At 49.1% G+C, this 26,803-nt stretch overlaps 2 protein-coding genes and 1 pseudogene across 2 annotated transcripts in view; 1 reads left to right on the plus strand and 2 right to left on the minus strand.

The window, feature by feature from the left end:
• Nucleotides 1-9,745, plus strand: part of LOC119955749 (pleckstrin homology domain-containing family D member 1-like) — a 124,265-nt gene extending 114,520 nt beyond the window's left edge. Inside the window, 1 exon segment of the mRNA XM_038782278.1 lies at nucleotides 2,860-9,745. Coding sequence (XP_038638206.1) covers nucleotides 2,860-3,011 — 152 coding nt within the window. The 3' untranslated portion in view covers nucleotides 3,012-9,745.
• On the minus strand, nucleotides 9,603-15,634 carry LOC119962259 (sodium/potassium/calcium exchanger 1-like). The gene is made up of 2 exons (XM_038790249.1): nucleotides 15,524-15,634; nucleotides 9,603-10,409 (listed from the first exon to the last, which is right to left on the minus strand). The coding sequence occupies exons 1-2, from the start codon at nucleotides 15,632-15,634 to the stop codon at nucleotides 9,603-9,605; spliced, it is 918 nt and encodes a 305-aa protein (XP_038646177.1).
• Nucleotides 15,635-21,197: 5,563 nt separating this feature from the next.
• LOC119955757 lies at nucleotides 21,198-21,983 on the minus strand (annotated as a pseudogene).
• Between the last annotated feature and the right edge of the window lie 4,820 nt (nucleotides 21,984-26,803).

The raw sequence follows: 26,803 nt of genomic DNA on the forward strand, positions 1-26,803 counted from the left end.
CCAGTACTGAACAGGGCTCGCCCGAGGTCTCCGAGGCAAAGGGGATAGATCTTAATGCCTTGCGTTCCTCAGGGAACTACATATTAGAGTGAGACCAGCTGTCTCGCTTAATATGCAGATTTGCCAAAAAGTGATCCCACCCACAATAGGCGGGATTCACATCACGTCTCGTGAGATCTCGTTAGATCGCAAGAGGTGGCCGCATGGTGGCACAGTGGTTAGCGCTGCTGTTCACGTGCCAAGGACCCAGGTTCGATCTTAAGCACCGGGGGTCACTGTCTGTGTGGAGTTTGCACATTCCCCCCGTGTTTGCGTGGGTTTCGCCCACACAACCCAAAGATGTGCAGGGTAGGTGGATTGGCCACACTAAATTGCCCCTTAATTGGAATAAAAAATGAATTGAGTACTCCAAATTTATTTTTCAAAAAATATCTCAGGAGGTGTTGCGAGTTGGGTATACCCCTGCAGCGAGGACTCCCGGCTTCTATTGGCTCTTTTTCATGCGCAACGTGGCCGTTTGATCGTGCCAACATCTCCGACAGTATAACACTCCCTCTGTACTACGTTCTGTCATCGGCCGGGTTGCCTGCGTGGCTTTGAGTCATTGCTTGTGGGTGGGGAGAGGGCCGGTACACAACCAGGGCCAAGCTGGTACTGGCTCACGGTTTTCTGTGGAGGCTGGGGAAGATATCCTCCTCCCACACCATACAACAAAGCAGTCTTTAAAATCTCTGGCAAAATTGGACAATGATAAATGTGAGTCAGGCATTTCCAAGCTCCACCCACGTAGAGTCATAGAGGTCCTCAGCACAGTAAAGTCCCTTTGGCCCATTGTGTCTATGCCAGCCTAAAAAAGCCGGCTAACTATTCTAATTCAATTTTCCAGCATTTGGCCCATAGCCTTGTATGCCTTGGTATTGCAAGTGCACATCGGTGGCACAGAGATTTGCACTGCTGCCTCACAGCGCCAGGGACCCGGGTTCAATTGCGGCCTTGGGTCACTGGAGTTTGCAATTTCTTCCCGTGTCTATGTGGATTTCCTCCGGGTGCTCCGGTTTCATCCCACATTCCACAGATGTGAATTTTAGGTGAATTGACCATGCTAAATTGCCCCTTAGTGTCCAAAAGGTTGGGTTAGGTTACGGGGATATGGTGGGGGCCTGACCCTAGGTGGGGTGCTCTTTCAGAGGGTTAGTGCTGACTCAATGGACTGAATGCACTGTAGAGACTCTGTGAAATACTTCTTAGATGCCTCGAGGGTCTCTGCCTCCATCATCCTTTCTCGCAGCAGGTTCCAGACTACCATCACCCTCTGGATTAAAAAGTTTACGTGTTCCATAAAATTGCGTTCGGGGTCCTAATTATGTCTCATATGGGAAAGGAATACACAATTCATATCCTAGGCGTTCCAACTTCCTTGGATTGTCCTGGACTCTCCAGGAATTGAAGAATCCTTTCAGGACACTACTGTAAACAATCCTAGTGGAAAACCATAGCGGCATTAAAAAAAAGTAGGTTTTCTTTTCACTTCCTTTTTCAATATTTTTGACTATTGGTTTTAAGATTTTGGAGACAGGAGAATGGCTGTGAGTCAAGAACTGCCCATTTGGGTAAGAAAGACTCGGTTCACTTTCCAATCGGAGTGGGAAGGTAGGGTTCACGAGTATTAATTTGCCAATGACGAGAATGTTTGGGTAGGGGCTCCAGGACAATGGATGTGCCAGGTGACCAGTTTAGGAGATGAGGGAGTGGGCCGTGTGATAAACCCTTCAGGAATAATTTCAAATAGAGTTGGCAACCCAACTTAAGTCTGCAAGTCACGGTGAGCACACCATGATGAGTGATGGGGTGCAGTGGGATATCAGTTAGGCTCCCAACTTATAGTTAGGTCCTTGTCAAGCGTGACGCCCCATTGGCGTTTTCACATGCACAATTCCAGCAGTAGGACCATGTCATTATCATTGCTCCCCTGCCCCCCCCCCCAACCCCCCCCCCCAAACCCACCCCTCCCTCCCCCTTCCCTTCCCAAGGGAAAACTGAGAACCCTGCCTCCTAACTGAGCACAGACTCAGGGATGTTACTGATTAGAATGGCCTTAGCTAGAATAGGTTTTCAAAGACCTGTGTGTGGAGGAGGAAGACAAGACACTGGTACATTTAAACGTAGTGCTGAAGAACGAATAAGGAAAGGGCCATCTGCTTCAGACTGTCTTCTGAAATGCATCTGAACATTTCCATGGCATCAACAAGTATGTTGAGCCTTCATCATTCTCTACTAGATGCATTGTCAAATTTTGTCTGCCACCACTCCTGTGAAGCACCTTGGGATGTTTTGTTACACCTATTGACCAGACTGGGGCTCCTTTCTCTAGAAAAGAAAAGGCTGAGGGGTGACCTGCTAGAGGCCTTTAAGCTAATGAAAAGGTTTGCTGGGAGAGACCTTGAGAAGATGTTCCCATTTGGGGGGAGTCTAAAAGTAGGCGCCATTCAATCGGATAATCATCAATAAATCCAATAGACAATTCAGAAGGAACTTCTTTACCTAGAACTGTGAGAATGTGGAACCCACTATCACAGGGAATGGTTGAGCTGAATAGCATAGAAGTATTTAAGGAGAGGTTGGATAATGACATGAGGGCGAAAGGGATAGAAGGATATGTTGGTAAAGGGAGATGAAGTTGCAGCATAAACACCAGCATTGGCCTGTTTCAGGGCTGTAATTTCAATATAATTCTGCATCAAAGCTGTTATAGTTGTTGTTGATAAACAGCTCCTCATTAAGCTTCAGCAAGCAGCTGGGACTATTAGCTGGTCAGTGATGCGTGAGTTCACTCACCTTCCATATACACCTTTGTTTCAGTGCCCAATTCCCACTCTTTAATCGTTCCCCAAGGTGAAGGGGAAGAAAATATGGAGGAGCTGAAGGAGACAGCCAGGAAGCTGAGCAGGGATCGGCGCTTCCGTGAGACCGTCTATAAGTACATGACTCTCAAAGATTCCTCCAATTCCTGATGTGACGTAAACAGGAGGTCCTGCTTTGCCATAACATAGCCGTTGACCGTTAGCAGCTATTCTCAATTTGTGATCTCTGTAAAAGCTAAATGGGAAAGAGTAGATTAACACACTGGATTAGGCAAACTGTTTCTTTTTACCTCTGGTCTTCCATCCACCCCAGGCTGCTGAGATCGAAGTTTCCTCTGCCCATTGGCTAGAAAGGGGCCCCAATGCAAGGTGTGTTTTCGAAAGCCCGGCCTAGTTCTTAGCGGGTGCAGATTTACCCTCTTCTTAATTTAGCCACCTTGCTCAGAGAACTAACTCACGGGCAGCTCTGTAGAATCTGTGCTTAATCAGGGAGGTGATTATTGAATAGTGGGGTATATTAAAATAGTTGGAGTCAAAGCATAATGTGTATGGAGGGGATGGAAAGCTTCATTCTGTATTTAAGCTGCCCTGTCACACTCTGGGGAAGTTTGATGCTGATATTGGGAAACCTCTTTACACAAACATCTCTCACTTATAAGATCAATTAAAGGAAGCAAGCTGCTTGTGAAGGAGTAAATCCGTCTGGTTAGTGTGTATAAATATGTAACACACATAGATGCTCGATTTAGGGAGAGGGAGAGCGACCCATGTATAGGTGCAGTTGCTATACTTGAGTTCAAAGCCTGGGTCGTACCTTTGTTTGGCCAAAATGTATTCTCAGACAGAAAAGTGGTAAATTTCAGTGTGTTAGGGTTGTATAAATGGGTGGGTGTGTGCAAATCTTTCTGCCGGGATAACTGGTCCGAAACTGTTTCCACCCATCTTGCATCTTTAGTCTGCCCCCACCAAATTCTCTTGTGCTCTTTGGCCCTGCTAATTCCTGCAAAAATATATCTCCGCTCCATCTAGAAACAGTCTATCGCCCGTTCCAGAGGTTCACTATTCTCTGGGAAATGAACCATCAACTGACACTTAATCTGGATCTGACTTTACACAACTTGAATTATGAAGAACCTAGTCCTTCCAAACGTCATTAACTGGAGTGAACTGAACTTGAGCAGATTCTAATCATTCATCATACCATATAATACATAGTCAGATCACCCGTACATCTACACTGCTCTGAAGTGTTGAGTCTCAGATCTTTTACCCTATCCTGATAACTAAGAACAATGGGAGTTAACCAAAACTAGACTGTATACTCCACAACTTTGGTCTGTCCCAGGTCTCATGTGCGGATAAAATAGTATGCTTTTTATTATACTCAGTTGTCCTAGAAATACAACCCACCACCCTGGGCGCGATTCTCTGGTTCAGAGACTTAAAGTGCTCCTGCCGTTGGCAGTGGAGATTTGGAACATTTACCTGCTGCCACTAGGCAGTGGGGAGGCCCGATTCCATCCACGCAAATGGACCACCAGGCTGCCCACTTAAATCCAAATCCCACCTGAGTCCCGATTCCCCAGGCGAGTGATTCACTGGGGTCGGGAATCCTATTGTTAGCCTGACAAGTTGGAGCGGCATTTAAGAACTCCACTCACCCCTGACTCTCATTCCGCCCAAGAAGGTGGCTGCAAGAAAGCCTGCACCAAGCTTCCTTGATGCGGACATCTACCGGATATTGGACGCCGTTGAGGAGAGAAGGAACACCCTCTTCCCCAGGGTGATGCGGAGATAATCAGCCAACTGTAATGAATCAAGCTGGGATGAGATGGCAGATGCAGTGAGTGCTGGCAGCATCACCGAGGACTGGCATGCAATGCAGGAAGAGGATGAACAACCTCCTTCGAGCTGCTAGAGTGAATAACCACATGTGTGACCCTGGAATCATTCCTGTACTGGACCCCTGACATCTGCCCCCAAACCCTTACATGCCAGTAACACCCTGCCAGCAGCGTGCCTCTCAGAACCCACCCTCCAGGAAAACTCCCAACACATGCCCTGCCCTCTTTGGCCAGGTGCCTTGTCCACTAGCTCAAACCCCCCCCCAACCTGGTGTGCTGGCATCTCACTATGTATTTTCTGTGTCCCCAAGGATAAAGCAGGTCATAATCAAAGAGAGCATCACAAGACGGGCGGGGGCATGCCTGCGATACGGGTCCACACCCCCTTTGAAGAAGGGCAGTGGAACCCTCGGGGAGGCCAAGGAGCAAGCTGTGACTGACATGGAGTTCAGCAGGCATTGAAGTGCAAGTTCAGTGCAACTTTATCCAGAGGTCCTATCTCAAGTGATTCTTTCATCTCCCACAGCCCAGTCCTTCCCGACAGCTGACCCCATGTCCTTTGCTTTCAGGATCAGACGAGGCTGGGACGTCCGGGGCCACGGCCTCCCTCCAGACCCTCAAAACACCTCGGAGCAGACTTCCCCGGACGACATAAACTTCCCAGCACTGCTTACACTAACACCATCCACCAGAGTAGAGACGATCACCTCGGTGGATACTGTTAGTGATCAGGCTCCTGGTCCACTCCCGGTGAGCACCTCAACATGCTGCAGCACATCAGGTGGAGGCAGGGACTCCCGAGGGAGCGGCCAGTCGGAGGGGTGCCCGATCCCAGGGAACATCTACCCCCAAGACAGATGTAAAAGGTTATCCCGTCACTGGTGCAGATGAAGATTCAGAGCCAGAAATACAATTGGAGGAGTCCAACTGTCTTCAGGCGCACGAGATGTTTCGAACATTGCGTGGCACCCAGGCCGACACTGATAGGGCAGCGCCATGGTGGAAGGCCTGGGGCAAGAAGTCAGAGCTATGTATCATTATGTCCAAGGCTTGGTCACACTGTGCTGTCCATAGCTGAGGCACAGGACAGGAGAGCCCAGCACAGATGGATATGTCCCAGGCGCAGATGCAGATTGCTGTGGCCCACTGAAGGTTCATGGCTGACGGCATCGAGAGCATTGGCCGGACGCTGACTGAGTCACAGAGGGAAATGACTGAGGCAATGAGGGACATGGTTCACTCGCTGAGAGATATATCCCAGTCACAGAGCACCATGGATGAGGGCATTGACACCATGGTTCCATGGGGATGGTTCTCCAGGTCTGGCAACATCAGATGATGTTGAGGCCTCCGGAGTTCACTCCAGCTGCCCCTCCATACCATGGAATAGCCCGGGGGCCAGCGAGCACCCTGAGGGAGGAGGAAAGGATGGGGCCTATCCCGGGCCTTCCACAAAGGAGTCGCTGGAAGGCCACGGAACATCGGAAAGATAGATGGCACATAAGTTGGCACAGGTGTAGTTGAACACAGTCAGGCGGAAGGGGACACAAACTGTAAAAATGCACTATTAGCACTTCCACCACCAGTCCGATCTGTCTCTCTGTCCCACGGGTGTGAAGGGCTGGGCTGGGTCTTGTGTCGGTGGGAGGTGGTTCAGGGTGCATCAAACCCATGGATATTCCACAGGCATCCGAGAAGTGGCAGGCCAAGGGAGCCGCAGTGTGAGACAGCCTTTTGACAGTAAGGGGAAATTTAGTATTGCAAACTCCACCTAGCCTGCACATCTTTGGGAGGAAACTGGAGCACCTGGAAGAAACCCACAGGGAGAAAGTGTTGACTCAGGGAGAACGTGCAAACTCCACACAGACAGTCACCCGAGGCCAAAATTGAACCTGGCGCTGCAAGGCAGCAGTGCTAACCACTGTGCCATCGTGCCGCTCCAGCATCCCCTGTGAAACATTTGAGCCCAGATCTTGCTCCCCCATGAGAAGAAGTTCCCATCGCACAATCAGGGATCATCCGGGCGGCCTGTGGTATGTTATCTAAAAGGCAGGAGTCAAATTTTGTCAAACAATGAGAAGCACCAGAGCTCATCTTGCAGCCAGTCATCATCATCATCCTTCATCCCAGCATAAGCTGTGCTGGTATGGCCAACCCAGGCCCAGCACTCCATGGTGATGCTGAGATGATCCTTGGAGGGGGGAGGGGGAGCTGTGGTTGTGGAAGTGGATGAAAGGCTAACGGGAAGGTGGGGTGAAAGGCGAAGGGGAAAATGGGAGTGTGTGAGGGCTAACGGACTGAAGCGGGTGGGCGGGCGGGATGGAAATGAAGCTGCTAGATTTTTGGCCACTGTCGGCAAATCGGGTGCTGTTAGGGTTCTTGCTAGTTCTGCAGTTCTGAAGGACTCATTCCTCGGCCTGTTGAGCCAACTCTGGATCCTCGCCTGGATCATCCTGGACACCGTCCTCGTCCGACAAGGCCTGCCGTTCTGCCCCCTTCTCCAGCTTGTTGCCCCACTGCTGCGCGATATTGTGCAGGACATAGGCCAATACGATGCACCAGACTGTTTGGAGAGCCTCCACAGAGCCGTCCAGGCAGCAGTTGCACACAATTAGGAGCCCGAAGCACCGCTCAATGGCACTCACTCCTTCTGCTGAGTGAGCATCATTATCACACCTCTCCACCTTCACCTGGTGCCTCCACGCAGACGCCATCAGCCATGACCTCAGCGGGTAGGCCTTGTCACCCATTGGCCAACCCCTCACCTGAAGGAGTGCCTCAAAGGTGCCGGGAACCTCGAAGTGCGCCAGGATGTATGTGTTGTGCATGCTGCCTGGGTATCGTGCACAATCATGCATGATATTCAGCATGATCGCACACCAAAGGCATGTTCAGGGAGTGGAACCCCTTCCTGTTAATGAAGGAAACCTCCTGTCGAGCCGATGCTCTGAGGGCCATATGCATGCCATCAATTAGTCTCTGAACATGGGGCATGCCAGAGATGGCAGCAATTCCAGCAGCCTGGGTTCCTGGTGGGCCTGGTCCAGGTTGAAGCTGCACAGGCGCATCTGTGATATCTCGGATGCATCTGTGTGTGGACGATTACAAAATCCTGCACAGGTCCCCGCTCGAGCCCTGGAACAAACCATAGAGGTTGAATGTAGCAGTAAACCTGACAAGCCACAAAACATCCTGACAAGGGACTCTATTGCTGTTCCTTCACTGTCGCTCGTTCAAAATCCTGAAATTCCCTTCCCAGCAGCAGTCTGGGAGTAGCTGCACCACATGGGGCAGGATTCTCCGTCCCACCACACCCTCAAACGGGTGCAGTGCGCCCTGCCAGCAGCGAGATCCTCCGTCCTGGCAGCCGGCCAATGGGGTTTGCCCATTGTGGGCACTCCCACGCCATCGGTAGGAAATCCGCGGGCGTGAGTGTGTTGCCTGCGAAGCGGAGGATCCCGTCAAGGAGAATCCAGCCCATGGACTGCAGTGAATCATGAAAGCGGCTCGCCATCACCTTCCCAAGGGATGGGCAATAAATGCTGGCCGAACCAGTGACACCTACATCACAAGAAATAATTTAAAAACCTATTCTGCCATTCACATCCACTCAGGAATAATGCTTTGTTTCTTTCATACAACCATTACCATCCCCTTATCTTTCGTTCCATGATATCAGTGTCATTTAATCTCTTCTGCCCTCTAACCTATCCAGCCTTCCCTTTTGTCCTTCCTCCCCTTCCCTACTTTTAACAGAATAGGACCCATTGCATTTCTACCCTCCTTTTGTTGTGAAGAAGTCGTATTCAACTTGAAAGGTTAACTCTGTCTCTCCACAAATACTGCCATACCTGCTGCGTTTTTCCAGCATTTTCTGTTTTATTTCAGACCTCCAACATCCGCAGCATTTTGTTTTTATTTTAGTGATTAATCCACTTCCACCTCTTTTTCAGGAATGCCTGCCTTTAAGAAGTTCTGCTCTTCTCTCAGATGGGATTTTGTTTGTCTCTTTCACCATGTTTACCTTCATTGCTTACCATTCCCCCCCCCCCCCTCGTGTGTTTTCCAAAACTCACTCTCACAACCATATTTTCTTCCTCAGTGACTGTCTCCAGCTCCGACTTATACCACATGGATTCCAATTGAAGTTCCATCCTCTTGTTTTGAATTCATCCAGGATTGCAGGACTCTGCGAGACATACAACATTCCTCGAACTGCTGTTTTGCTGAGTTCGACAGTCCGTGCTGTGCACAACCAGATGAACACAGTCGACCACTCCCTCCAGCATCACCAATTCACCCTCTCTCAAAGCTGTCGTGGTCCACAGTTTCATTTCATCCTTCATCTCATCCGATGCTTTAACAAAAAACTTTTTCTCTTCCGTTCAGGTGTTCAGAAGCTCCAACAACTCATGGGTGTCAACTCCCCTCCAGATTCTTCTTCCTTTTCACTTACTTCTGACCCCATCCCTTCTTCCAATCCCACCTTTTGCTGTGTATTCACAATACCCTCTGACACGGAGCAACCTGTCCTTAGCAAAGGATTTAGTTTTATCCCTTGCACTCCCACCTCAATGTATTTTGAGCTCGGCATAATGTTGAGCTCCCCTTCTACTGTCTTTGCCTCCGTGGTCACTGCTTTGTCCAGGAATAGCTCCCGTGACCAGTGGATCCCTTCACCATTTCCTGTGTTCTCCCTCCACCTGGATCTCTCCATCTAGACCACTGCCTCAATCTGGACCTCACCTCCCACCTGGACCTCGCCCGCCATCTGGATTTCTCCCTCCACCTGGATCTCTCCATCTAGACCACTGCCTCCACCTGGACCTTGCCCTCCACCTGCACCTCTCTCTCTCTCTGTGCTCTTGCCCACTCTTGATCTTTTCATTAAGAACTGTCAGTGTGACATTAGATGGACCTCGCCCTCCTCCTGGTCCTCACCCTCCTCCTGGACCTCACCCTCCTCCTGGACCTCGCCCTCCTCCTGGACCTCGCCTTCCTCCTGGACCTCGCTCTCCTCCTGGACCTCACCCTCCTCCTGGACCTCACCTTCCTCCTGGACCTCGCCCTCCTCCTGGACCTCACCTTCCTCCTGGACCTCGCCTTCCTCCTGGACCTCGCCCTCCACCTGGACCTCGCCTTCCTCCTGGACCTCGCCCTCTTCCTGGACCACTGTCTTCACCTGGACCTCGCCGTCCTCCTGGACCTCGCCCTCCACCTGGACCTCGCCCTCCTCCTGGACCTCGCCCTCCACCTGGACCTCGCCCTCCTCCTGGACCTCGCCCTCCACCTGGACCTCGCCCTCCACCTGGACCTCGCCCTCCACCTGGACCTCGCCCTCCACCTGGACCTCGCCCTCCACCTGGACCTCGCCGTCCTCCTGGACCTCTCCCTCCTCCTGGATTTCACCCTCCACCTGGATCTCACCCTCCACCTGGACCTCTCCCTCCTCCTGGATTTCACCCTCCACCTGGACCTCGCCCTCCAACCGGACCTCGCCCTCCAACCGGACCTCGCCTTCCACCTGGACCTCGCCCTCCACCTGGACCTCGCCTTCCACCTGGGCCTCACCCTCCACCTGGGCCTCACCCTCCACCTGGGCCTCGCCCTCCACCTGGACCTCGCCCTCCACCTGGACCTCGCCCTCCACCTGGACCTCGCCCTCCACCTGGACCTCGCCTTCCACCTGGACCTCGCCCTCCACCTGGGCCTCGCCCTCCACCTGAGTCTCGCCCTCCACCTAGGCCTCGCCCTCCACCTGGACCCCGCCCTCCTCCTGGGCCTCACCCTCCACCTGGGCCTCGCCCTCCACCTGAGTCTCGCCCTCCACCTGGGCCTCGCCCTCCATCTGGACCTCGCCCTCCACCTGGACGTCTCTCTCTGGTCTCTTGCCCACTCTTGATCTTTTCATTGAGAACTGCCAGTGTGACATTAGCTGTCCTAATTTCTCCTTTCCCCTCACCTACCCTAACCTGTCTCCTGCTGAACCTGCTGCTCTCTCGGCTCTAACCCTGACACTGCTATCAAAGCTGCTGACGTGGTGGTGCTGTCGTTGAAAGCTTTTAATTTATTGTTTCACAGGATGTGGGTATCACTGGAAAGGCTAATATTTGTTGCCCATTCCTCAATTTCCCTTGAACTGAGTCGCCTGCTAGACCATTTCAGAGGGTCATTTCACATCGTTCTGATGCTGCCTTCATGATGCTGCTTCTGATATGCCTTCTTTTATCCTCAACCAAGCATTTCCACCCCACCCCCTCCACTATGGTTGACAGGACCCTTAACTGTGTCCGACCCATTTCTCGCACTTCTCCTCTCACCCCTTTCCTCCCTCCTACAAATGGATTGAATTCCCCTTGTCCTCACTTCCTACCCCACTAAGCTCCATTTTTAAAGGATCATCCTCTGCAGTACTTTAGCCCCATCAGCATGATGCCGCTATTAAACATTTCTTCCCCTCTCCTGTCAGCATTCTGATGGGACTGTTCCCTCTGCAACACCCTGGTCTATCCTAGATCACCCCAATTCCTCATCCCCTCTCTACAGCACCTACCCATGCAATTACAGAAGTTGTCATACCTGACCTTTCACCTCCGCTCTCTCCTCACCATCCTCGCCCCCAAACGCTCCTTCTAGGTTAAACAGCGATTTACTTGTATTTCTTTCAATTTAGTCCATTGTATTCACTGCTCACAATATGGGGAGACTAATCACAGATTGGATGACTGTTTTGCAAAACCTCTCTTCTCAGTCTGCAAGCATGACCCCGAGCTTCTGGTTGCTGGCCATTTTAATTCACCACCTTGCTCTCGTGCTGATATTGGTCCTCAGCTTGCTACACTGTCCCAATGAAGCTCAAGGAGACCACCTCATCTACCATTAGTCACTTTATTGTCTTCTGGATCTAACATGGAGTTCAACAATTTCAGACGACAAACTCCGTCCCCTAGTTTGATTCTGTTTTTTTGCCATGGGCAAACTAAATCCAGGTTTTCATGACTCTTTTTTCAGACAGAGCTGTTCATTATTCTGCCGTTCACACCCACTCGGTACAAAAGTGCTGTTTCTTTACTAGAACCCTCTTTACTATTCTCTTTGCCATTTGTTCCACGTCATCTCTGTTATTTAATCCCTCCCACGTTCTAACCTATCCCAGACCTTCCTTTGTTTCTCGTTCCCTCCCTCCCCTCTTTCAACAGAATAAGACCCATCTCATTTCTACCTTGCTTCAGTTCTGAAGATGACTTGCAAAGTTAACTCTGTTTCTCTCTCCACAGATGCCACCAGACTTGCTGAGCATTTCCAGCACTTTTGACTTTATTTCATTTAGAGAGACACTATCCTATAGGAATAGGAGGAAGCAGTTCACTCCCCATTGAGCCTGTTTCCCCATTCAATTAGATCTTGGTAGATCTAATTGTTAACTCCATTTATCTTTCTTGCTTCCATATCCTTTAATGCCTAACAGACTTCTAACAAACTCAGTTTTGAACTTTCCAACTGACCCAACTAATTAAAACCAGTACAGTAACAAGGTATTACGTATAAAGGATGAATATTGTAGAGTCATACAGTCATTGTGGCATAGAAGGAGGATACTCGGCTTATGAAGTTCGTGCAAACTCTCTCTGTTGAGCAATCCAGTCAGTCCCATTCTCCCAATCTATCTCCATTGTACTGCAAGATTATTTCCCTGAAGTGTCCATTCAATTTTCTTCTAAAATCAATGATCTTTCCCACTTCCACCATCCTCTTAGACATCACGTTCCAGGTCATTATCACCCGCTGTGCAAAAATAGTTCATGACCCACAACAAAGAAGTATCCCAGTGGGGAAGAAGGATTCTAGGATATCAGCCATGGTTAACCAAGGAAGTGAAGGATAGTATTAAACTGAAAGAAAAAAACATATAATGTGGCCAAGATCAGTGGTAAATCAGAGAATTGGAAAAAATTTAAAAACCAACAAAAGATGACGAAAAAAGGGAGAAGATAAACTATAAGGGTAAACCAGCAAGTAACATAAAAACAGACAGCATGAGTTTATTTAAATATATAAAAAGGAAGAGAGAGGCCAAAGTTTGCATAGACCCCCGAGAGAATGAGACTGAGAAAATAATAATGGGGAACCAGGAAATAGCAGAGGGGTTACTCAAATTCTTTGTGTCAGTCTTCACGGTGGAAGACACTAATAACATTCCAAAAATAAATAATCATGGGGCAGAGAGAACGGCGTGGGGGGTGGCAGCGAGGAAATAAATACAGTAGCAATCACTAGAGAAAATGTACTAGCCGATAAGTCCCCTGGGCTTGATGGGATGCATCCCAGGATATTAAAGGAAGTAGCTACAGAGATAATGGATGCACTGGTAGTAATCTTCCAAGAATGCTTAAATTCTGGAAAAGTCCCAGAGGATTGGAAAGCTGCCAACGTAACACCTTTATTCAAAGTAAGGAGACACAAACAAGTAACTATAGGCCAGTTAGCTTAACTTCTGTTATTGGGAAAATGTTAGAGTCCGTTATAAAGGATGCATGGCAGAGTATTTAGAAATGCATAATATAACCATGCAGAATCAGCGTGGCTTCATGAAGGAGAAATCATGCCTGACAAATCTATTGGAATTCTTTGAGGTGGTAGTAATGAGAATTTTAGACAAAGGGGAACCAGTAGATGGTAATATACTTGGATTTCTATTTAAGAAGAGCCCATGGGTGTTGGGGAAGTGTATTAGCATGGATAGAGGATTGGCTAACTGATAGAAGACAGAGTTGTGATAAGAGGAGTATTTTTAGGATGGCAACATGTAACTAGTCGAGCGCCACAGGAATCGGTGCTGGCTCAACAATTATTCCCAATATATATTAATGACTTGGACGAGGGAAGCGAATGCACCAGTGCTAAGTTTGCGAATGACACAAAACTAGGTGGAAAGGCAAATGGTGAGGATAACACAAAGAGTCTACAGGGAGATATAGACAGGTTCGGTGAGTGGGCAGAAGCTTGGCAGATGGATAATGTAGGAAAATGTGAAGTTATGCACTTTGGTAGGAAGAGTAAAGGAGCTGAATATTATTTAAATGGAGAAAAACTGCAGAAAGCTGCAGCACAGATGGATTTGCGGGTCCTCGTGCATAATTCACAAAAAGCTAGCATGCAAGTTTAGCAGGTAATAGGGAAGGCAAGTAGCCTTTAATTCAAAGGAAATGGAGTATAAAAATAGGGAAGTCTTGCTGAAACTATACAAGGCATTAGTTAGACCACACCTGGAATATTGTGAACAGTTTGAGTCCCCTATCTAAGGACAGATACACTGGCATTGGAGGCAGTCCATAGAAGGTTCACCGGATTGATCATGGGTATGGCGGGATTTTCTTATCAGGAGAGGTTAAATAGACTGGGCCTGTAGTCATTGGAGTTTAGGAGAACAAGAGGTGACCTTATTGAGACGTATAGGATTTTTAGGGGACTTGCAGGGTAAATGCTGAGAGGTTGTTTCCTCTTGTGGCTGAGTGTAGGATCAGAGGACTCTCAGAGTAAGAGGTCACCCATTTAAGACAGAGATGAGGAATTTCTTCTCTCAGAGGGTAGTGAGGAATTCTTTACTGCAGAGAGCTGTAAAGGCTGGGTCGTTAAGTATGTTCAGGGCTGAGCTAGACAAGTTTTTAATCAGTAGGGAATCCAGGCTAATGAGGATAAGGTAGGAAAGTGGATTGAGGATTATATCAGATCACCCATGGTATCATTAAATGGAGAAGAGTTGATGGACCGAATGTCCTACTTCTGCTCAAATGTCTTATGGTCTTCCTCACATCCCAATGCGTCACTTGCCCAAAATCTTAAATCAGTGTCCCTTAGTCCTTGTACAATCAACTAAAGGGAACAGCTTTTGACCATCTACTTTATCTAAACCTGTCATAATCTTGTACACGTCTTATCAGATCACACCTCTGCAAAGAGAAAAAAAACAGCTCCTACAACCTAACCTTGTAGTTGAACTCCTATCTCTGAGACCATTCTGCCTGATAAATCTTCTCTGTACCCTCTCAAGAATCCTTACCTCCTTCCTAAAGTGGAACTGGACACAATATTTTAATTGTTACCCAATTAGCACTTTTTAAAGGTTCAGCATTGATTCCTTGTTTTTGTACTCAATGCGTCTCTTTATGAAGCTTTGCTGATTACTCTCTCAAAATGTCCTGCTGCCTTCAAAGATCTTTGCACATAGGGTGGCACAGTGGTTAGCACTGCTGCCTCATGGCGCTGAGGACCCGAGTTCGATTCCAGCCTCGGTTTACTGTCCATGTGGAGTTTGCACATTCTCCTCTGGTCTGCTTGGATCTCACCCCCACAAGCAAGATGTGCAGGATAGGTGGATTGGCCATGTTAAATTACCCCTTAATTGGAAAAATTAAAGAAAAACAATAAAAAATCTATGCACCTGAACCCCCAGCTTCCTCTATCTTTGCACACTTTAGAAATGTGCCATTAGGTCTATATTGCCTCTCAGTAAAACCTTCTGCCACAATGTATCACCTTGCACTTCTCTGAATTAAATTCAATTTGCCACTTGTCCTCCCATTCTACTAGCCTATCTTGCAGCTATTTGGTATCATCCTCACTGTTTGCCACTCTACGTTTGGCATCATTGGCAAATGTTGAAATGTTATGCTTTATTCCAAAATCCATGTCATTTATTTATATATATATATGACCCTGGGGGATCACCATCCTCCAGTCTGAAAAACAACCATTTACAAAAATGCTCTCTGTCTTCAGGCCTTAAGCCAATTTTGTTCTCCAATATGACACTCCTACTCCATGGACCTTAATTTTGCCAATTTGCTGTTTATATGGTACTTTGTGAAAGATTTTCTTGAAATCCACATAGACAACATCCACTGCATTCCCTTCATCAACTTTCACCATTACACTCCAAAAAAATGTAATTAGATTAGTCAAGCACAACCTGACTCTTAACAATCTGGGCTGCATATTTGTAATTAACTCAAACCACTCCAAATGTCTCAATTATCTACCCTGGTTATTGTTTCTAAAATCTTACCAACCCACTTCTAATCTGTCAGCATCCTTTTTCTTAAAGATAAAAAAAATACTCATTTGGTATTCTACAATTTTCATACACCTCTAATCATATATCACCCTCTTTGTCCCTAATAAGCCCCACCCTGCCTCTTACTACCCGTTGAAGAATACATTTGCCCAAGGTGAAAGAGAAGCTTCAGAATGATTCCTTCACCATACAAAACATTGGAGCTGTCATCGTTGAATATTATGCATCCAGCCTTCAAGCCCCATTTTCCAATCATTTGGTGAACAGGCACCCATATGGTGAAATTGGCTGTTTCTTTGTTCCTACTCCAAACTTCCCCTTTAAGGCCAATACCCTAACTCCAGCGGATATTGATTTCACCACAAAAATCATCTATCCTTGATTAATAAGTGACACGGTGGCCTATTTAACCGGTACATGGGTATACTTTTTGTTTGTCCCAGATTCTCTTCGGTTTCCAACAGGCATAATTAATAAAGAGATTGTAGTAGGCCAGTTTAGGATTAAAGAAGTAAGAAAATAAGTTACTAAATGGTATATATAGGTATAATGTTTAATGCTAAGGAACCCAATGTGCACCATGTGATAGGCCCGGGCTGCCTCTTAGGAAGAGGAAAGATTACACAACCATCGACTGCATGGGTCCTCTGCCAACATATTGACTATTTAATACTCAGTAGAATTGTCACTTCACACCATCAGCTGAGCCCCATCCCTATGAAAAATGTTCTACAAAGGTTTGAGCCATTTGTGAAATAGTATCTTGTGATGCTTGAAACCCGGCTTACACTGTGTGAAGGAAGACGGGGGGGGGGGGGGGGGGGGGGGGGGGTGCTCAGGATGATGGCACAGTGGTTCCAGGGACCCGGGTTCGATTCCGACCTCAAGTGACTGTGTGGAGTCTGCACGTTCTCCCCATGTCTGCGTGGCTTTCCTCCGAGTGCTCCAGTTTCTTCCACAGTCCGAAGATGTGCAGGTTAGGTGGATTGGGATATGCTAAATTGTCCCTAGGTGGGATAATAGGATAGGGTGGGGGATTGGGCCTAGGTTAGGGCACTCTTTCAGTGGGTCATTGCAGACTCAATGGGCTAAATGGCTTCCTTCTGCACTGTAGGGATTCTATGATCACCTACCACTGGAAACATCCTCCTCCATGTAGGTGTAAATGGTGGTGGAGTTGGAGAGGAAATGATAAAAGGCTCAGGTGCTATTCTTAACCAGCTTCCTTGTCAATGATCTACTGACATCACTGCAACAGCCAATCAGTTGCAGGTGGGGCAAGATTCACAGCTAGCAGGATATTGACATAGCCTTCCCACGAACTACAGCAAACAAAACTAATCAAAACTACAGCACAATTCCCCGATCAAAGCAGGGTTATTTCATAGAAGGTACAGTGCAGAAAGAAGCCATTCGGCCCATCAAGTCTTCACTGGCCCTTGGAAAGAGCGCCATATTTAAACCCACACCTCCATCCTATCCCCATAACCCCACCTAACCTTTTCTTTGGACACTAAGGGCAATTTAACCTGGCCAATCCACCTAACCGGCACATCTTTGGATTGTGGGAGGAAACCGGAGCACTCTGAGTAAACCCACGCAGACACGGGGAGAACGTGCAGACTCTGCACAGATAGTGACCCAAGCCGGGAATCGAACCAGTGAGTGGAGGATAATTAAATAATACAAATGATCTGCATAAAATCAATCCTAGTCACTTCCAGCAATTGGTCATCGGGTGTGATTGACGGAGGATTTACCCAATCAAATTTCATTGTGGCCAGGCATGCAGCTGCGAACAGGCTATCTCAGTTCCCTTAGGGTAGGATGCGGGCACAGGAGGCCATGGGGTGAAAATAGCTGGATAATTATAACAAACGTGCACATGTTGCTTGTATTTTGGATTCTGTGCAATACTGGAAATCAGACAATGGTTTACTTAGAAATGTTCTGTTTGTGTTGAACCAAATATATAATTTAAGTGACATTTTTCACCGGCCCTTGCAGTCACTAGTGATGAAGCATTGATATTATTGGTCGTGATAATGCAAGAATTTATTTTGGGACTGATTAAATATGTTTCTCGCTACTCTGCAGAATCTGCTGAGCTTTTTAGAAAGTATTTAAATTGCATTGCTTTGAAGTTGCAAGTAATCAGTCCACCATGAAAATGAGCTGGAACTCAATCACAGAGCTTTGCTCCGCAGAGAGAGAGGGCAGCTGGTGTGTCAGCTGAACTAGAGATATAGTTTCATCCTCAAGACAATTGGAAGTGTATTTATAGGATGCCTGTGAACCACATGAATGGTCTGGTTATCAAATGTGTTTGTAATTAATGTAATTTTTATTTGTATCACTGAGGCTGTCCAAACTAACATTACTGAATATGAATATAGTAATTATATTTTCCACTCAAAATGGTTTTCTTCTGTTTCTCTCTCATGTTTTCTTGAATTGCACGTTGCTTCTTCCCCATTGATCTTTTTTCATTTCTCCTTCCATTCTTTATACCATTTTATAATGTAACAGGGACATTGTTGGTCCTTGACCTCTTGTGTAATGGAATGGAAGGAACTGTGATTGGCTAACTCTGACCTTGGTGGGGAAGGGCATGCCATTTGAACCTTGCTACTGCGCCCCCATTAGTTCATTCAAGAGAGGATGTAGAAGAAGAAGAAAATTAGATTTATAAATAATTGTTATTATGAGTGATTATATTGGAGATGATGCAGCTAAAATTCGCTTCAGTGTTTGTTTTACAATGTGATTATTGTATATACTTTTTCTCCGAATTATGTGAAAAAAATTATAAACAGGAGAATGTTGGATAAAAATGACTGTTCTTATCTTAGAAAATTTGCCTATGAGAGAAGAGATTAAGCTTTAAAAAATAAATGCTCTGAATTTTCAGAAGCACTGTTTGTGGCTCTGCGTAGTTTTTGCCTCTGATGGAGTGTTTGTCCAGTTTGCAAGTCAGTCCGCTACCTAAAATAGTCTATCTGAGACTGGAGGTGTGGGATATAGGGAAGACACAGCATTGTACTTGCAGTTCCACATATGGCAACTGCACAGCCATAATATTGGGAGTGAGTGCTGCAGCTGAATGCTTCTCAAACTTCAAGAATTAGAGAATGAATCAGACCTGGAATTGCTGCCCATCTTTTAGGGCTGCATTTAACACTTCCTTGGCACTCGCCTCTGAATCAGACGCTAGGGGTTTGAGCGCCACTTCAGGGACTTGAGCGCAAAATCCAAGCTGACACTCCCAGGGCAATACTCGGGGTGTGTTCTTCTGTCTGAGATGTTGTCTTCCAGATTAGATATTAAACCGAGGCTTCCTATGTCATCGTAGAATCCCTACAGTGCAGAAGGAGGCCATTCGGCCCATCAAGTCTTCACTGGCACTTGGAAAGAGCACTCTACTTGAACCCACACCTCCACCCTATCCCTGTAACCCAGTAACCCCATAAAACCTTTTAGACATTAACGGGCAATTTTAGCATGGCCAATCCACCTAACCTGCACAAATTTGGACTGTGGGAGGAAACCGGAGCACCCAAAGGAAATCCACACAGACACGGGGAGAAAGTGCAAACTCCACACACAGTGACCCAAGCCGGAATTGGACACGGGTCCCTCGAGCTGTGAGGCAGCAGTGCTAACCATCCCACCGCCCTACGTTCTCTCAGTTAAATGTAAAAACTCCCATGGCACTAAATTTGAACAAGAGCAATAGAGTTTCCTTGGTGTCCTGTTCAGTATTTATCCCTCAGTCAACATCACAACATCAGATAATGTGGTCATTTGTTTCCTTGCTGCTTGTGGAGCCTTGCTGTGTACAAATTGGCTGCTTCATTTCCCACATTACAACATGGCTGCACTTCGCAAATACTTTATTGGTTTGCTACAGATATTAAGTTTGGAAGATTTTGTTTTGAGACTCTTTAGTTTAGGATCAAATGATGATTGGAGGAGGCCATGTGACCTGTCCTGAATTCTGCCTGACAACAATCCTGGGTAGCTTGATTGTTGAAGGTTAGTGGGGGGGGGGGGGGGGGGCGGTCAATGTTGTTTTTTTTAAATAAATGTTTTTTATTGAGTTTTCATATTTTATATATGACAAATTACAAATTATTAGAGAGAAAAAAAGAAAACACAAAAATTTAACATGAATATTTACAGGTAAGCATCTTCATAACAACAATTGTGGCCGCCCCCTTTAGCCAGCATACATATTTTACATTCCCCAATATGGCCGAGGCACATGTTTATAGACATTTATTTATAGTTTGGTTTTGGGCCTTGGCTTGCCATCAAACCCCCATAACGAGCCCGTAACCCCCCCCCCCCCCCCCCCCCCCCCCGGCTTCCTTCCCCCGATTCCTGTCCATTTTCCCCTGATTCTTGGCCACCCGACTATTCTTCCTCTTGTACGTTGGCCACAAACAGATCCCGGAACAATTGCATGAATGGCTCCCACGTTCTGTGGAAGCTGTCGTCTGACCCTCGGATGGTGAATTTGATTTTCTCCATTTGGAGAGATTCTGAGAGGTCGGACAGCCAGTCTGCAGCTCTGGGCGGTGCTGCTGACCGCCAGCCAAACAGGATTCTACGGCGGGCGATCAGGGAGGCAAAGGCAAGGGCGTCCGCCCTCAAGAAGTACAAGATACATCACTTGCAAACAATGATCTGAGCAGTGGATATACTCAGTCTCCAAGTTCCAATGAGGCTTTAGGAATGTCAGGTTTTGTAAGCAGTTCTACTTTAAACTGTTTATTTAATTCCAAGATAAAATGAACTTGGTAGTCTGGAGGATTCCTAACCAGCATTTCTAACTGGATACAAGGCCTATGTGATTTAGGGCAGCACGGTAGCATGGTGGTTAACATAAATGCTTCACAGCTCCAGGATCCCAGGTTCGGTTCCCGGCTGGGTCACTGTCTGTGCGGAGTCTGCACATCCTCCCCGTGTGTGCGTGGGTTTTCTCCGGGTGCTCCGGTTTCCTCCCACAGTCCAAAGATGTGCGGGTTAGGTGGATTGGCCATGATAAATTGCCCGTAGTGTCCTAAAAAGTAAGGTTAGGGGGGGTTGTTGGGTTACGGGTATAGGGTGGATACGTGGGTTTGAGTAGGGTGATCATGGCTCGGCACAACATCGAGGGCCGAAGGGCCTGTTCTGTGCTGTACTGTTCTATGTTCTATGATTCACGTTACCATGGAGATAGGGTTTGAGAGAGGAAGTGTCCATAAGAATCTATTGTAGGATCAGGTTGTAGGTTTTCTCAAAAGTATCACTGAATCTCACTGGTAGGGTCAGTCTGCAATAATCCGAGAGGCAGCAAATGTAGATCGATCACCACACTCGATGTGGGGGGGAGCTGACGCTCAGATTGAAGAGATGGTGACATAATTTTAAACGTTTTTCTTTTGTTTTATTCAAACAAATACAGATAATTTGAAACTTCTTTCAGATGTTGGCATACCAACTATGCAGTTGGAACAGGCGCAGGCTGCTGGATCACAGGTTGCTCTGGTTTGCCTCCCTGCTGATCTGAAATGGGTGTAGTTGGCAGGATTTCATCCTCGGGTTCAACATAGCTGACGTGATCTGGCAACGGTTTCTTGGGTCCAATTTTACCACTTGGGTCTTAACTTTAATTCCCAACATACCTTGTCTTAGCTGTACATGTCGCACAGCTGTATCAACATAGCAGTTCACTGGATCACCGCTGTGGATCATCAGTCCGTCAGCAAATTTCATGGACTTGGCTCTCTGGCCTCTGAATTTTCCAGAAACCACCACCTCGCAGCCCTTAGCTCCACTTTCCATAATGAAGCGGAGAACACCATAACAGGCTCTACGCACAGCCAGGCCACCAAGCAACTTGTAACGCAGGGACTCTGCCTGAGCAATAGCTCAAAGTCCTCGAGTGGCAACCTTTTCAGCATGGAGTTCAACACTTCCCTCTGGGAAACCGAACCGCTTCTGAACAAAGGCAGTTAGCCCACTGATTCAACGCCCTTTCTCACCCAGCACATTCTGAGTCCTGGTGGCCAAGATGATGATCTCGGTCCTGTTGGGTGTGACTCGCACCTCCACTCCGCTGTAGCTGTCCTCGGCCAACTCCCGGGTCAGGAACCCGTTGAGCTTGGCCTTGAAGGTGCCGTCCGCCACGAATCGCTTCTTGGAAATCTGTGCCGCCATTTCCCCTCCCGGTGCTGCGGCGAACCAAAAGCAAGACGGGGACGTAATTTAATGGCTGCTTTGCACTTAAGCAAGATCGCGACAAATCTGTTAAATCGCGGGAGGCCCAAAACGGGAACCCCACCGGGCCCTGATCTGTTCACGATCTCACCGGCCCGCTCCCCTTGGCGAAATCCAGATCTTGCTTTAGTGTGGTGAGAAATCAATAATCACCACTTAGGCCCAATCTCCATACAATTAATGGGAGCAACCTCCTATCTAACTGCCTCCTGTGATTAAACCCCCTCCCCAGCAAGTGGTCACGCGGGAGCCGCTTAATACTCCTTTTCAAAAATGTGAAACTGGCAGAGGAGCTGCTTCAGGGACCCGAGGAGGTGAGTAGCCATCTTTGCTCACAGGGAAAGAGCCCTGGGGCACTGGGAATGCTGCACCGGTGCTTGGAGGGGGTGGGGAGCGACCGCGCTCGAGGAGGGCCACCATGGGGAGGGAGGTGCAGAGCAGGGGGATGGCCACCCATGATCTCGGCTGGGGGGGGGGTCTAATCGGCCAGGGATCCACCATGCCAACTCCTGGAACGTGTGTACCCATTCCGGGAGCAACCCTAGCCGCTGTCTGTTTGTCCCACCGACCACCCATAACTTCCGCTGACTGCGGAGTCCTCTGGCTGCGCAGCTGAAGGCTATTGTTAATAGGCCAGTGGCAATCGTAGTTAAGTGAGCTTCTCACATTTCCCAAGTGGATTCCCGTGGGTAGGCGTGCCATGTAGCATGTGGGAGTTATTGCCTAGCATCCCAATCAGACTGTGATGCCTGAATACTGCAGGAAGCAACACCAGGGACGCAGTCGTCAACATCTGAGCACCCAGGGGCTGGGCCCCTGCACCGAGGACATTACTGCAGCTGGAGGGTGGATGAGTGCACCGGGGAGAGGGGACCAATGCCCGCTCCAGGTAATGTTACGTGCTGGTGTTTGGAGTACAGGGTGTGGGGCCCCGTGAGCAGGGTACCCCGCTATGGCCAGGGGTGCGTGGGCAGGGCATGCTGGGGAGGGGAGTGGGAGGGTCCCGAGGTGGGAGACATGGCTGTTTGCCAGTCTCTCGCCCTCTCCCAATTCCTTACAGATATTGCACGGGATGGACGATATTTTGGACCCTGCGGAACTTGCTCTCGTGGTGCTGATGGCAGGCCAGTTGGAGAAGGCAGCGGCAGCAATACCGACAGAGACTCGAGGCAGCAGCCCATGTACTGGGCTCCGCCCCACACCGTGAGAACCTGGCCGCCCATCAGGCCAGGGAGGGACCCAGAGGGGAAGGTCCGCAATGGCCCAAGATGTACAGGCGTCGCTGGTCTTTTGAACAGCCTGTGCCACAGGAGGCTCCGCCTCAACAAGGGGACGGTGCAGCACCTGTGCCATGTCCTTGCAGTCTTGGCACCATGTGGAGGAGGAGGATACTCGTCATGGCCATCGCAGCCATGAACATCTACGCCTCCGATAATTTCAGGCTCGAGCGGGGACTTGTTCAGCATCTTAGATGCTGCAGCCCACAAGTGCATCCGTAAAGTCACGGATACACTGTCCGGACAGCGAAGTGTATAAACTTGACAGGCCAGGCCCAACAAGATGCCCAGCCAGCAGGATTCTCTACCATTGCTGGGATGCCCCAGGTCCAGGCGGTAATAGATGACACACATATCACCTTGTCCTCACTGGACCTTCTAGGAATGCCCAACATCAACAGGAAGGGGTTCCACTCCCTGAAAATCCAACTTGAGTGCAACCACCAGGTGAGGATTGTGCACGTGTGTGCACGTTTCCCGGGGAGTGTGCACGACAGCTACATCCTGGGGCAGGCAGATATCGCCGGCCTCTTCGAGGACCACCCCAGGATGGCTGGTTGGCTCTTGGGGGATAAGGGGTACCCGCTGAGGAACTGGCTAATGACACCAGTATGGAGTTCGGTGACCGATGCGGAGCCCCGATACGATAAGATCCATGCAGCCACCTGATCTGTCATTGAGCAGTACATCGGACTCCTCAAAATGCGGTTCTGATGCCTCGACCATTCTGGTGGTGTACTGCAGTACACCTCCCAGAGGCCCGGTTTGTGGTGGTCTGCTGTGCTCTCTGTAACCTGGCACAGCAGCGGGGTGACATGCCAGAGGTGGAGGGGGAGGAATATATGACCACCACCACCGAGGGGGAGGAAGAGGACGAGGAGGAGCTGGAGGAAGAGCCGGGGAGGCCGCTCAGGACCAGCTGGAAGATGGAGGATAGGCAGCAGCAGCGAGGGTCCGACAAGCCCAGAGGGGCAGGGAGGTCCTCATCCTCACCTGCTTCACATGGGACGTGGCCTCATCCGTCATTCCCCCTCTGATGCTCCTCAACCTATGCCAAAGTCTCACCTTTGCCTGTCTGCTGAGTACTCACACGTACTACACGTGGTGGGGGGTGCAGCACGAGTCCAGGACCCCCGTGTCCGGGGAGGTGGTGCGTGGGATTGGTACTTAGTCGCATAGCGGAAGAAAGTACCAGAGGCGCCATACTGCACGAGGTGCTGATATTATAATGGGTTTAACAGAGTGTCCACCACTGCCCCATCTCCTGACGCTGCCGCCCCCTTTCCCACCCCTCTCACACCCACCCCCATCCCCCCAACGCACTCCCCTTACCCCCTACCGACCACCTTTCCCACCCTCCCTCAGTACCCTCTCAGTGACCCACGACGTGCTCCATCTTCCGTGCTCTACCGTTGCGTCTAGATGTATCCCCAGGAGGCAACCAGCTGCTGACCATGTCCCAAGGCCTTTGATGCCCATGACAGATGTCCTCTGGGGCCAGAGGGCCCCAGTGCACTTGCTGGTGGCACGTGCCTTGCCATGCTGCCCTGCTCCGGGCGCTAACTTTGAGACATGGGTTTCTGGGGAGCGGGTGGCTGTCGTCGCCACTCTGGGATGAGTCCGGATTGGCATCCATCGCCCCCTCCACCCGGTCGGTTCCCATAGTGCCCTGGGGCCCTCGGAATGGAGAGGCATCTGGTTCATGCCCTGGAAGCCCCTGCATCATCTGGCACTTCCAGCTTCAGCGGCTCCTCAATGTCTGCACAATAGTGTCGGCAATCTCAGCGACTCTCAGTGACTGGGACAAGCTCCAAACGCCTTGACTATTCTCAACTGAGAATCAGACATGTCCCGCAGCGTCAATTCAAGATCTGCCTGGTACTAGATCACGTTCCCCAGTGAGTCAGACATTCTCCTGTGGTGCTCAGCCACGGCCGACACCGACTGCGCCACGCCTTGGACACCTCCACTCATGCTGCTGACGGTGGGTACCATGCTCTCCACTGTGGCTTCAGTGCCATGCATTGCTGGCAACATCTCCTGCATTCGTCACCTCTGGGACTCCTCCAATCGGCTTTGGACCTGCTGCAGTGTCGCTGACATCCCCCCCTTGAGTGTCACGGCTGCTCCCTAGCTTCTGCATAAGCTCTGGGTAAACCTGGTCGAGAGGCTCAACATTACAACTGTATGAAAAAGGTGATGAAAAAGCAATATGGCACACTTGCCGTTATCAGTTGAGATGATGAGGAGATGCCGGCGTTGGACTGGGGTGAGCACAGTAAGAGGTCATACACCAGGTTAAAGTTCAACAGGTTTGTTTCAAACACTAGCTTTCGGAGCTCTGCTCCTTCCTCATTCACCTGATTCACCTGAGGAAGGAGCAGTGCTCCAAAAGCTAGTGACTTTCTGTGACACAGGGTGCCGGTCCTCCTAGTCATGCTCCCTGAGCTGCCGGCGGCTGCCACTTCCTCCCAGGCTGCAGTGGCTGACCCTCCTGGACCCTCAGGGGAACAGGGCATCCTATCTGGCTTCCACCGCGTCCAACAGTCGACCTAGGACGGCGTCAGCAAAGTGTGGGGCTGATCTCCGTGGCAGCATGGTTGTGTGCAGAGTGGGGTTGGCTGTGCAGGTGCAGTTTAAGTGCTGCTGTTACTTGTTAGCAGGGGGCTGGTGAGTGCAGTCCCTGGCATTGCCTAGGTGGCACTGCCAGCCTGGCAGAGGCACTGCCATGGTGTCCAGGTGGCATTTTGCCCATGCTGGGGCCCAGCGCCGGGGTCTCCCGCCTGTATGAGGTGGGATGCAAGGATGCTTGAAGACACCCAACAGGTGATTTGGGGCTTTGAGGGGGTCCATGGATCGCTTCAGGAGGTTCGAGAGATCGGGGTGCGATCTCCTCTTTCACTGCCGGCCGGAGTTCCTCAATGCAGGAGATGCGGCATTCCCCGCCGGGGTCCGAGAAAATAACAGAGTCCTGTTCAATAGAGGGTTCGTACCCGGTTCAATAAACCCGCCCTAAACGTGACTTTTGTTCCCTATTAAATAGTGCCCGTGTTTTGAGCCTGTACGATTCTTCTTCAGAGTTGAAGAGTGGGTGGAGTGTGATGTATTTTACACTGTTTAAGACTGGTTGGAGCAGGTGCTGCAAAATAGAAGGGATAGGTGGGAGGTAAGGAGAGATTTGACAAAGGATGTCATAGAATGCGACCAGGTGAGTGTTAATGAGAGTGTTTGTCTTTCCATGGTGTTCATTGTAAACGTTGTCTGTACAGCTCTCAGCCTAGTCTACTCTTTGCTGTTTCTCATCTGAAAACTCTTCATTTGTGACTGGTGAATCACCATCCTCCCCTTCCACCTTGAAACTGCCTGAATTGGTCTGATTGGCCCTGGTACTTGGAGCTGGCGAAATGCTTCATGAAGCTGCTGTGACGTGACCAGTATGTGATGACACTTGGCTTTTACTCACCACCATGGGATGAACTTAAA

The sequence above is a fragment of the Scyliorhinus canicula genome, chromosome 2, assembly GCF_902713615.1.
Source record: "Scyliorhinus canicula chromosome 2, sScyCan1.1, whole genome shotgun sequence".
Taxonomy (NCBI): Eukaryota; Metazoa; Chordata; class Chondrichthyes; order Carcharhiniformes; family Scyliorhinidae; genus Scyliorhinus; species Scyliorhinus canicula.

What these genes read in the sequence shown, in the direction of transcription:
- LOC119962259 (XM_038790249.1), bottom strand. Translation starts at nt 15,634, where the DNA reads ATGGTGAAAGTTGATGAAGGGAATGCAGTGGATGTTGTCTATGTGGAT. An exon ending in GCAAAATTAAGGTCCATGGA is followed by an intron (nt 10,410 to 15,523) that starts GTAGGAGTGTCA and finishes GGCGAGGCCCAG; the next exon opens with GTGGAGGGCGAGGTCCAGGT.